At 39.4% G+C, this 12,215-nt stretch overlaps 1 protein-coding gene across 3 annotated transcripts in view; it reads right to left on the reverse strand.

Annotated features, from left to right (window-relative positions):
* EDRF1 (erythroid differentiation regulatory factor 1) overlaps window positions 1–11,620 on the reverse strand; it is a 28,511-nt gene extending 16,891 nt beyond the window's left edge. Inside the window, exons 1-12 of one of the 3 annotated variants that reach the window (XM_055791571.1) lie at window positions 11,434–11,620; window positions 10,463–10,671; window positions 8,927–8,993; window positions 7,879–8,004; window positions 7,241–7,365; window positions 6,634–6,793; window positions 5,280–5,381; window positions 4,866–4,987; window positions 3,772–3,883; window positions 2,613–2,760; window positions 2,430–2,538; window positions 1,993–2,104 (exon numbers count right to left, since the gene is read on the reverse strand). In XM_055791571.1, coding sequence (XP_055647546.1) covers window positions 1,993–2,104; window positions 2,430–2,538; window positions 2,613–2,760; window positions 3,772–3,883; window positions 4,866–4,987; window positions 5,280–5,381; window positions 6,634–6,793; window positions 7,241–7,365; window positions 7,879–8,004; window positions 8,927–8,993; window positions 10,463–10,671; window positions 11,434–11,499 — 1,458 coding nt within the window. In that variant the 5' untranslated portion in view covers window positions 11,500–11,620. Of the gene's footprint in view, window positions 1–1,992; window positions 2,105–2,429; window positions 2,539–2,612; window positions 2,761–3,771; window positions 3,884–4,865; window positions 4,988–5,279; window positions 5,382–6,633; window positions 6,794–7,240; window positions 7,366–7,878; window positions 8,005–8,926; window positions 8,994–10,462; window positions 10,672–11,433 lie in introns of those variants that run through there. The other 2 variants (XM_055791579.1, XM_055791581.1) reach the window with 2 other exon arrangements.
* Between the last annotated feature and the right edge of the window lie 595 nt (window positions 11,621–12,215).

The raw sequence follows: 12,215 nt of genomic DNA on the forward strand, positions 1-12,215 counted from the left end.
ACTTCAAAAAAGGTACTACATGTAAATAGTGGGCTTCAGTGGCATTACAACAGCACTGTTACTTACAGTTCCTGCTTCTGGCAATAAAGGGCATGTTCCAGTTCCTGCTTCTGCTGGAATCTAGTGAGATTGGACCAGAATACAGTCCAGCAATTTCATACAAAATGGAACTGAGATACAATTTCCCCACAGTAGCCATGCTATATCATGTAAGCATGTTAAGTAACCCTCCATCAGAACAGCAACCTTTCGGCATTAGCCATTTGGGTGAACTGCCAACCAAACAACATTTTACACTTCTTGTGTATTTTTGGAGGGCTTTTTGCTTTGTTAAAAAAAAAAAAACCACAAAAAAAAAAACCACCAGCGCTCAGAAAATTACTTATTTTACCAGGCCGCTTTCTGAACCAGTATACAGCTGCTGAGAGAAAGTAAAAGAGGCCACCACTGTGCAGGAGTATGAATTCCATTAACCTACTCAAGTAAGGACTCTCTCCTGCCCTATTAAAGAGTTACTTAGAATTAAAAAAAAAAACATATAGGAAAGGGAAAGCGATTCTAGCCTGATCAAGTTTAGAAAAGAATAAAAACCAGCTGTTAAAGAGCGAGTATTACCTGTTCTAAAAGCTTGTAGATCAAAAGAAGCAAACAAGGGAAGGATCTCATGCAAGCAAAAAAAAAAAAAACAATTTTCAAGAGCTTCTAACGGGATTTTGAGAGCTTCCCACAACTTCAGAAGGAGTCTACAAAATACTTATTAGTTCAACTAATACATGCCATGTCTCCTCTTGTTATCTACTTTAAATACAATTCATATTTTTCACATGACGTTTTTGAGATCAATTTTCAGTTGAAAACAGCTTAAATCTAGACCACTTACATGTAAATGAAGACAAACTTTGGATTAGATTTTAGTTTCAGTACAGGTATTTCTTTTTTACATGTATAATGTGTTGCCTATAAATAGTATTAAGTTACCATGCTGGTGTGCTGTAGCCTGCACAAAGCAGCTCCTGCCTGATAAACTTCCAAGCCTCCTGTCTTTTGGTTAAGCATATTGATAGCATTCTGAACCTACAGATTTCTCAATTTAAGACAAGGAAAAGATTGTGAATAGACTTAGTCAAAATACCAATGAGAAAGTAGCACACTCCCTTATCTTCTGCAATGAAAAAAGAAGCTAGCACATCTGGCAGCAGTAATACTTTAAGACATACACACGTTCCCTACCTCCCTAAACTTTAATAAACTACTTGTCTGTCAGAACAATTGGATTCCTGTCTTTCTTCGAAAAGAACCAGAATCAACTATGTGGAATAAAGGTCAGTACAGCTTCACCTTCTTTTCATTACTTACTGCTTCTGAAACTACAGAGCATCAAGGTACCAAAGGCTGACACAAGATCTAATGAAGAGGTAAGAGTTTGAGGTTCTTTTCCTGACTCTCCCATCTATCACAGAATAGTTGAGGTTGGAAGGAACCCCTTGAGACGGCCTAGCCCAGCCCAACCCCCCTGGCTCAAAGCAGGCGGCTCAGGTCCACATCCAGTTGGGCTTTTTGTACCTCAAAGGATAGAGACTCTATAACCTCTCCGGTTAACCTATCCCAACATTCAGCCACCTTCAGAGTAAAAACATTCTTATATTCACACTTTACACTGTCCAGCTAAGATCTACCTTAGCACCTGTATAGCTTCCAAGCACAAAAGGACTCCTCGGGAATGAAAGCAAGAGAGCAAATGTAATGACAAGTTCCTTTTTAGAGCAGGACAGAAGCAACATTACATAGCAATGCATGTCAGTGAAGGCTACGGCTTAGAAATTTATTTGTGCTTAAAGAAGCCCCAGAGTATTTTTTTCTTTTAAGTTTATAAATTAATTATAGTTTTCTCCCTTGCAAGGAAAGGAGGAAGTACCACACAATATATTACTAGGTGTATTACGATGACAGCATTTATTTACAAAAAGTTACAAGAAAACATGCAATTCTTACTTGAGGATGTCTGCCATTGTCCAATAACTTAAGACAATTCAGGAGCAATGTCCTGATAGTGCCATAGTGTTTCTTGTTCTGGTTTTTCTTCAGCATCATATTGCAAGCAACTCTAGAAGAAGGTTGAACAAAATCATGTATCACAGAATAATTTCTTTGTGCTAGAAGAACTGTAAATGTACCCAGATGCAAATGTAGATCTCCCAGACTTTATGATGGGTCTACAAGACTTACTTAGCAAGAGTGTAGTTTACACTGAGAAATGGTGAACAGAAGAAAGTCTGGTTTGATTTTGTAGGACTGCGGCTTACCAAGCTTATGTGTAAAAGACTACTTTCATTTAATGCATTTTTTAATTGTAATGTACTTTTTGGTCTGAATTCTTAATACAACTGCACCAAGAACTAAATATTACAACAAAAACTATAAAAACTTACTTGTACAGAAGAATTGCCACAGGCATTGTAAAAGGGTTTTGGTATTTGTCTTCTGTCTCTTCACAAAGCGTGGTTAGGTCATAAAGCTTTACTATATCACTCCCACTTGCTGAAAGGTAAGACCTTTCATTAATCAACCTGGCATTAACATAAAGCTCTTCAAATAGATCTAAATCTACTTACCTTTAAACAACCAATAAGTATGTCCTTCTTTGGTGCAATTTGATTTCAGAAAAGATAAGATATTTTGAGCAATATCTTTTATCACTTTGGTAGAAAAATTGGAGTTTTCCAAATTGGGAATATCTTCAGTCTTGATCATTTCATATTTCTGCAAGGAATGTATCAAGATCAGGAGGGTTTTCTGCTACCTACCTCCCCAAAAATCTATAGAGCAGTGTCTCTACCAACTGCTAAAAGAAACAAAAGGCTACTATTTGATACAGCATCATGATAAATTGAGTTAATTTCTATTATTTACTTTAAAAGCAAGCACAACTTGATTACACTACTCAGTAAGAGCTTTAAAAAGCTTTTAAACATCACTTCCGTGACAAACATGGTAACTGGAGAATAAAAGGTGAAAAAACAGTAAAGGTGCAAAATCTAACTATATTTGGGATAGACTTTTTAGTGGGGCCTGTAGCAATAGGACAAGGGGTAATGTTTTTAAACTGAAAGAGGGTAGATTTCCATCAGGTGTTAGGACAAAATTCTTGACTGCAAGGGTGGCGAGATACTGGAACAGGTTGCCCAGAGAAGTTGTGGATGCCCCATCCCTGGAAGTGTTTAAGGCCAGGTTGGACAGGGCTTGGAGCAACCTGGTCTACTGGAAGGTGTCACTGCCCATGGCAGGGGGTTGGAATGAGATGATCTTTGAAGGTGCCTTCCAACCCAAACCATTCTACGTCTACTTCGATGAAACCCAGTCAGCCTAGTAAGCAACTATACACTATCAGGTACAACAGAAACTCAGCTGATACGTGTGGTCTACTGCAAAATAATCAAACTAAAGTTTAAAAAGCATGCATCTACCTTGACAAGTGAACACTACAGATTTTAAGATGCAAGAAACATTATTTCTGCTGCTACATTTTTTATTTTTGCCTTCATTCATACATCAGGGAAAGAAGGAATCTTGCATGCATGGGAGAGGAATAAAGAGCATAGTATTTTTTAGTGGCTGTTGCAAGCTGTGTAGATACTTCTCATTCTGCAATAAAGGATTTTTGTAAATCTTTCTGTCAGAGCAGTAAGATTTTAAAGAGATCTGTTACAACTGGAGCAATTTCAGAAACAGAAGAACAGATTAACCATGCATAGTGTGAAGTGCCAGACTTACCTGAACAATGCCATTAACATGAAAGCACATCACAAGCTCTGGTACATTGCATATTAAGTTGTCCAACCAATAGTCAATTCCTGTCAGCACATTTATTGGCTTGTTGTTATCCCTAAGAATAAGTAATTCTCATGTTATTTAAGTATTTACTCTTCAGAAAATACTATGGATGTTTACCAATGGGATTTAGATTTGAGTCACCTGAGAGTGGATGGATACCAAAACAATTATTTGTGGCTTGTTATAACAATGAATTATATCAAACACAATAGATGTACCAATCTCTCCAATGAAATACACTCACATTCCCTCAACAATTTTGAATTTTTACCTGAACATATACTGAAACTTAACAAGCTTCAGATGTCACACTACTACCAAGATAATAAGTACTTATTAAGTAATACTAAAGGAATGGCAATATTAACTGCAACTAATTATAGCGCAAGCTTTCTCACAGACCTTCCAACGTTCCTTGCAAAGCAAGTGTAAATTCCTATACGTGTCTTAAAAAGACAACAAATATACCGACCAAGTTTCAAGTTTCTACTCATTCTTTGCCTATGCATAGGCAGGAACAGAAAGACTAGTAATCAAGTGATCAGCAGAAAGTATTAGTGAACAGTAAGACAGAACTTAGAAATATTATAATCACAAGTTTTAGGTATTTATACCCAACTAGAAGTTACCGAAATTCAGAATCCCAAGAGGAGAAATACTACTGCTCTGTTTTATAAAATTAGCAATAGAATAAAACTAAGGGCTAGATATACAGGAGTGTTTTAACACTCAGCATTCTCACTGAAGTCAGGAAAGGTTGCAAACCACAAGTACTTTCAAATAAAGGTTTACTTAGAGCCAGAAAAAGATCAGCAGAGCATCTCAAGTCACAGTGCAGTGGCATGGCATTGGGACTCCATTTCTGTTTTTCTGCACTTCACAATGCCATCACCACTTAAGTCTAAAGTACAAATTTTATTCTTTAAACTGCATGTAAAAATTGAGTGAGTCAAACAATGCAGATAGCTAAAGAGGAAGCAAAGCAACAAGTCAATCAAGGCTGGCATACGTATCTCATTAACTTCAAAACTCACCTGAGACGCAAGCTCACAGCAGGGTATCTCCCACCTCCAAATATAGGCATATTTGATCCTACTAACATGTGGATATCTTCAAAAGTCCACAAGATATTACGAACAAAGTCATTTTTAAGTCCCTTCATTAAGAGAGAAAAAACTGGTCTATAAAGCACTACTATAACACTTGCTCTCTATGATACTCTGTGGAATTATGAGAAAGCGAGAAGCAAAAGCAGCAAATAAAAGACAGCACAGAATGAACTAGGCTACGCATTCACATTAACTTAAAAGACTGAGATTGCAAATGCCACAAAAACTACTTCTACAGGGGACTTAGTTTTTCTCTCTGTTCCAATTTAGACCAAATTTTAAAATGGTTGATTAAATTGGGGGTTCAGTGTTTGAGCTCAAATTTCACATATAGCATACCTGACTGTTTTCCCCATCATTGAACAAAGTAGTCAGGTTTTGTTCTTTGGGGGCTGAGGCCACATGCCCCACTATATATGAGGGTTCAAGAGGCACACTACCCTGTGAAAAGCACAAGGATAAGGAGTGATTCTGCTGCTGAGGTAAAGTTAGGCCATTAAAAAAAAAAATCTGAACAACAAAAGCATAGAAGGGAAAAACCTTTACCTCTAATATCTTTAAATAAATATGCACTAAACTACAAAAAACCTCTAGTCAGCGACTACAATACTTCTTTTCTATAGGTAGTACCAAAATTTTAGATTTTATATTCTCAGAGGCTTCGGAAAGAAATCAGAAAATTTAAAGAAACTCTTTATTACCCCAGAGTCAGCACCAGATTATCATTCTCCAGAAGTAAAACCTCTATCCCAATTAGTAAATTAAAGAAAATGACACTGTACAAATGCACAATAGCTCCTTTATGATAAACAGTCTGGTTTAGGCAATAGCTCCTCAAGAAGGCAGAAGAGAGAAGTATAAAGCTTCCAAGTACTGAAATATTTCACCACTTGAAACTATTACTAGACCACAACATATGAGGTTACAATTTTATGGATAACATAGCTTAGAGCCTTCCTAGGTTAGCTGACAGTCATTTGGCATACCAGTTGGTAGTCTAAGCATAACTATAGCATCATCATTATACTAATGTAGACTGAATACAACAGATCTTTCAACCTCTCAAACATTAAATCAATATTCCTGTATTGTATTACTCAAAAACGCCAGGAATTAAGTTTTCATAAATAAGCTTAGCCACTGACTGAAACCCTAGAATCAGGGCCTAATAATGATTGCAGTTTGTTGCAGAATTACTGCAACATCTCCCCTTTCCACTTCGATAATCTCATAGCAAGTATCTGTAAATGTTGCTTAGTTGTTTACAAGCATTTTCACGGATCTTAATTTTCTTCTTCACCTAATAAATTCAGGGCCACAACAGATTCATTTACATGGCAAATTTAAAAAGAAAGGCCAAGACCTGATATTCAGAAGGTGTGCATGGAAACCTAAGATTTTCCTACTTTTACATAAAGTCATTGATGACTACCCCAAGCCAAATGTTTTGCTTCTCAAAAATGTGTAGATAAATATGTATTTAGTATTACAGTGACAGAAAAAACATACTTCTGAAATTCAGAGCTCTGAAACACCGGCATAAGCTAAACCGCACATACTGCCAAGTTCTTCTTTCTAACGCCTTAGTTAATTTATTTCAGCAGAGAGTTCTGCAGCAGCACTTTTGAAAACCTTTCAATATATATGCCTCTACAAAAACTAAGGTGCCATTTAAAACATCATACACACTAACCTGGTTAGAGGCACCCGGATCTTCAGATAATGAAGAAGGCATTTCAAAAGGAGCTGGCCAAGAGGCCCTTCCTGCTTCATCACTCTCACCTGAAACAGGACCCTCCTGGTGCTGTTTTGAAGTGGAAGGAACAGGCTGAGCAGCTCCATCACCATTAATGCTGACAAAGGAACATTAAAAAGTTCAGTTGACAGTATGCACAGAGATTCGTTTTACAATTGCTATATTTGATACACTGTTCTCAAAGAATGACTTTGCTATATGGACAATTTGTTCATTGCTCAAAGTTTTAACAAAATTACAGCAGGTGTCACTATCTTAACTTGGACATTTGAAGTTGTTCTTCCCTCAGCGAAATACTGAGATATGTAGTTAACTAAGTCATACTGTTTATTTTACTCTTCAGTACTTTAATTTTACTTTAAAATAGTTCAATTTCTGTTAAAACATTTGCATTATTTCCTGATCTTATCCCTCAATTTCATCTGTATAAGGATAAATCAGTAAATATGACAACCCAAAATATAATTTTAACATTTACTTCAAGACAAGAAACCAGGCAAAAGTAAGATGTGCAGCATCAAGATTCATGCAGACATAAGGTTACCTGTAATACAAAAATTTAGAAAGTATAGCCTTCTGGTACCAATGTTCTTTACTCTTCTTTTTTCGTTGCCACTTCTGATCAATCAGCCTTTGATAAAACTCTTTCAGCCATGTCCAGTCCCCTGTCTAGGCAGTACCATAAATACAAAATTAATATCAAAAAGCATCCGTGAAATAAACCAAGAGCCTTATTAACTTATGAATACTCATCCACAACAACAAGAGAAACCCAGAATTACTTCACAGCTAAAGTCTTGAATTGGTCATTTATTGAAAAAGTATCTTCTAGAAAAGTAACATTCTTATTGAAAAGCTGACTGCACTAGAAAGTCAGATACATAGGAAGAGGTTCCACAGTTACAAATACTGTGTATTAATAATAAAATTAATAAAAGAGTATAGCAATACTGAAATAATTATAGGAAAGTGGGACATGGAATTTTAATCCTACAGTACCATAAATATAGGACATCAGAAGCAGTTTGTGGGTAAACCAATTGCTGCAGAATAGAGGAACTTTTGTACTCACATATGGCTCTCAGGAATCCCAATATATACATGCTTTCTTGCTGGCTACACTGTTATTGAAATAATACATTCTGACCATACGACATACTTAACAAAAACCAAACAGTTAACCTGAGATGATCTCATGAAGAGTTCTTGAATATCTAGCTCATCCAACAAAAGCGTCCGCCCAATGCGATGTACTGCCATGCTCACATGTGACTTGCTATAAGGTATTTTCAGAAGTTTTTTAATATTCTTGCAGGAGAAAAAAGAGAACAGAGATAATATTCAATATAATTATAATACACTGTAAGACAATTCTTCGGAAATTCTAAGCAAAGAATAAACTAGAAACATTGGAGAGGGATGAGCAGGCAAATAAAACCTTATAGTGCCAGTGATTTTAAGAAGGCCATTTCACAGGAAGTTGCATTTGTTGAGGTCAGAGAAGCTAAGTAACGATGATGAAGAGATCAGCATAAACCACACAGGTGGTTTAAACATGATCTCTCTTTGGATCATCACAACCACATGTGACAAAATGGACGTTTTTGATTTTAAACAATCCAAGCAAGTGGATGGTTTGGATTTTAAAACCTTATCTTCACCACAGGAATACCAACACTTTGTCAGGTATCTGGAGGAATCTGGACAAAGACCTAATTTTGAATAAAAATCTGCCAAACATCAACACTGAGGCAGCAAATGAGTATGTATATTTCCTCTTCTGAATAGCCTCATCTGAATTCTACAGATATTACCAGCACCAAAAAAGCTGGCAAAAATTAGAGGAAAGAGGAAGTAGATTGGAGAGTGGGTATCTCTTCTAGATAAGAATAGAAAAAACTTAATAGAGAGTAATAATTTACATCAAAATAGCTAATTCCAAACACACAAAACGACTACATTGCAAGGCTGACGTGCTGCATTCATTACACTGCATATTTTAATCAAAGGTTATTTGCAGGAATACACAGGAAATAATAATTTTCATCTCTACATCCCTTATTCAGTGATCGCAGCTCCCTTAAATGACAGACCAAGTCAGGGGATCTGTTTGTATTTCACTAGGGGACCTTTACTTGTCCTCAAAGGACACAAAGATGACAGAAGCCAAGACAGGAACTTCATAAGGTTTATACAACGTAAGAGTTTGAATGATAGGACTTATACATACCTCTGAATCAGACACAACATCTACATCATTTCCAACTGAGTCAATGAAGTCATATGCCATCCCAAAGCTATTTAGAAAATAATACAAGTTTAGACAAATGCAACGTGGCATTAGAGATCTGTTTTTTTAAGCTTATTAAATATTTGTAAGTTTTTCCTTCATAAAAAAACAAAAGTCTAGGTAAATGTTACCAGGTATAATAACATCTAAAGTGAATTAACAAAATCATATCATTTTCACATTCAACAAGTTCTTCAAAAGGTACCCTTGGACGTGCTTAGATCCAATTGCAAGACATTCTAAAAGGTAGTTTAAGTTTTGTTGAAATCAGGAAAATTGGAACTATTCAAAGTGTTTGTTAAAAGAGCTATGGGAAATTAGAAAAATTGAGTTGGTTTTTTTATTGAACACTAAAAACAAATTTTTCAAAGAGTTTCTCTTTAAGGCATTAAGCACCTTAAATAGTTTCATTTTAGCAGCTGTCATTTCATTTTACCTCTTATTTATATTTTCTGAAACTGGCCTAGATTCTGTAACAGACAAAATATGGTTGTATCTTCATCCACCCTCATTAAGGCCTCTCTAAATTATAAGCTGAACAGAATAGAATATTTTAACATACAGATCAGTCTTTAAAATTAAACCAGATATTACCATAACCCAAAAAAATACATGATGTGCAAGCATCTGAAGCTATACCTTCAGTATTAGCTTTCTGATACTAACACTAGAGAGATTAAACTGCCAAAATCTATTTGACAAACAAACATGGTACCTAAAATAAACAGGAAAAAGTCAGAGCCCTGAGTAACATGTTACTCTGCTCAAAAACGTGCATCTCCTAAAACAGATCATGAGGATCTAAACATAGACCCTCCACAAACTGTTCAATTTCACTAACTATTTGACTTAGTGTGAATTTGCTTGTTCAGCACAGGATTTAAACCTATTTACAAACACTCAGAACTCAACTTATCCAACTATTTAACATCCATACTGAAAGGTAACACTGCTTTTTGGTTTTGCTTCTTATTTCACCTTCTGTGTTCACTCCCGACATGACTACCAAGTGTCTTTTGCCATTAGTTAGCCAGGTCCAGTTTCTAAAGATCCAGAAGAAGTATAAATTGGCTCTGTAACTTTCAAGGGGAACCACCTTTGTTCCATTTTCGCCTGCTATCAAAAGCGGAATGGCTGGCTTAGCCAGACTACCTTGGTTTTGGCCAATTGACAACAGTCAACCAGGGAAGAACATGAGGGCTGTTTGACTGTCTCAGGCAAGGTGTCAACATGCACTTTAAAAAAATAATAATCAACAGCATTTCCAGCATCATTAATCATTTACAAAGGAGACAAGATTATAGCACACAGGCAAGAACTAAGGATGAAAAAGCAGAGGGAGTACAGTGAAAAAAAAAGCAATAGCTAGTTGCTATGGTAAAGCCTGTACTTTACACTTAGAATTACATAGTGTCAAGTCAACTACTAGAATTATTCTTAAAGGCCTGGAAAAAAATAGTGCCTGCTCTTATTTACCTTGAAAACAGTTTACTTTTTTTGTTGTTGCCAAGAATGGTTGTACCCGCCGGTCCCAGCTTTGCGCTCTCACGTAACCAGTTGGCAGGTGGAAGTTTCAGGTCTGTTTTCTCCTGAAGACGGGCGAACGCTGCCTGTGGCGGGGCAGAGGAGTATTTCACCACAGCACTGCTCTTCACCTCATTGCCTCCGAGAAACAACACCGAGCCCTGGTTTTCAAAGAAAAAAAGTATTTTGTTTATCATAGACAACAGCAGTTGAAACTACCTGATTATCAGTTATTTTTCATGGTAAGTGATCAAAGCCCCCGTCCTGCACTTGCTCCCAACTTTCTCCCACATATACGCTCATGAGTATTTTAGTTACCCCGACTCCAATGCTTGCACCAAGCACACATCCCACTTTAGGGCTAAGGCGTGATTAAGGCTGGCTCCCCACAGAAGGTGGAATTACTTGGGAAGGTGGAAAATCAACCGTAATTCCCACTAATGCCTCAAAAGTTTGTGTGCTAAGAAAGACCAACACGAAAGCCAACCTCACTCGGTACGCACGCCTTACCACTGCGCGTTCCCCCTCAAATACAGCCCAACGCAGCTGCCAGCTCGTGCAAAGAGCTTTGAACCGGCACACGGTAAGGGAAAAACAGATCCACAGGACACTATTTATGTAAATACAAGGCAGCACGCTGCACTTAAACATAACAACAGAAATACTGCTCACAATTATAGCTTAATCATAATTAGTACGTTCCCTCCTGTACTCCAGCCCTCCCAGCAGCATTCCCTGACCCGCCCGACCGGCGGGAGGACACCCGCCAAACACCCCTGTGGGCGGTGGTACAGCCCCGCCCGGCCGCCGAGCCCGCCGCCGCCCCCCGCGCCTCAGCCGGGCCGCCCGCGGCACCGGGGCGGCGCCAGGGCCCCCTCCCGCTACGGCTGCCGGGCACAGACGCGCCCCCCCAGCGCCGTCACCTGCTTAGGCTCCTCCGCGTCTCCCCTCAGAGAAGCGGCGGCCCCCACAACGCGGAGCTCCTCCATTTTCCACTCGCCTGCTGGGGCCGGCCCGTGCGGGGCCAGGGCCGGGGCCGGGCGAGCGGCGCGGAGGCGCTGCAGGCCGCTGTCAGCGCCCGCTGCCGGCGGGGGGGCGGGCAGCGCGCCGGCTCGGGAGCAGCCACCTCTCGCGACACTTACGGACAAGTCCCGCGGGGCCCTGGGGGCGGAGCAAGGGGGCTCTGGCCAATAGGAGAGCGCGGAGGGTGGGGCTAGCGGGCGGGGCGGAGGGTGAGGAGAAGGGTGGCGATGGCGGGCGGTGAGGTGCTGGTGTGAGGCTCCCAGCGGGGTGTCCCGCCGCCCAGGGGTGCCGAACCGAAGCGGGTGGTTGTGTTTGGGCTGCACCATTAGCAGCTGGTCTGGTAGCGCCACCGTGTGCACTGCTGGGAGCGTGAGGTGCTGTGGTTTTCAGGGCGTTTGTGTGTGGCGGGGAGCTGGCAGCCCCTGGGGCCTGTTCTGGGGCCCGGTTGTCCCAGCCCTGCCCTGAGACTAGGACTGCTACGCTGCTAACCGCCGTGTTAGGTAGCTTAGGTAAGGAAATGGGCCAGTAGGGCTTTCTGATGGGGTTTACGGACATGCTGAATAACTCTCAATGAAACCAGTGAAAACTTTGTGACAGGGCACCTTACCTTTAGGGGGATCATGAATGTGTTGTGCTGGCCTCTTGTTCATTAGTTTAATTTGACAAAGGCCTAGCTGTGATG

Source organism: Falco peregrinus, chromosome 1 (genome assembly GCF_023634155.1).
Source record: "Falco peregrinus isolate bFalPer1 chromosome 1, bFalPer1.pri, whole genome shotgun sequence".
Classification (NCBI taxonomy): domain Eukaryota; kingdom Metazoa; phylum Chordata; class Aves; order Falconiformes; family Falconidae; genus Falco; species Falco peregrinus.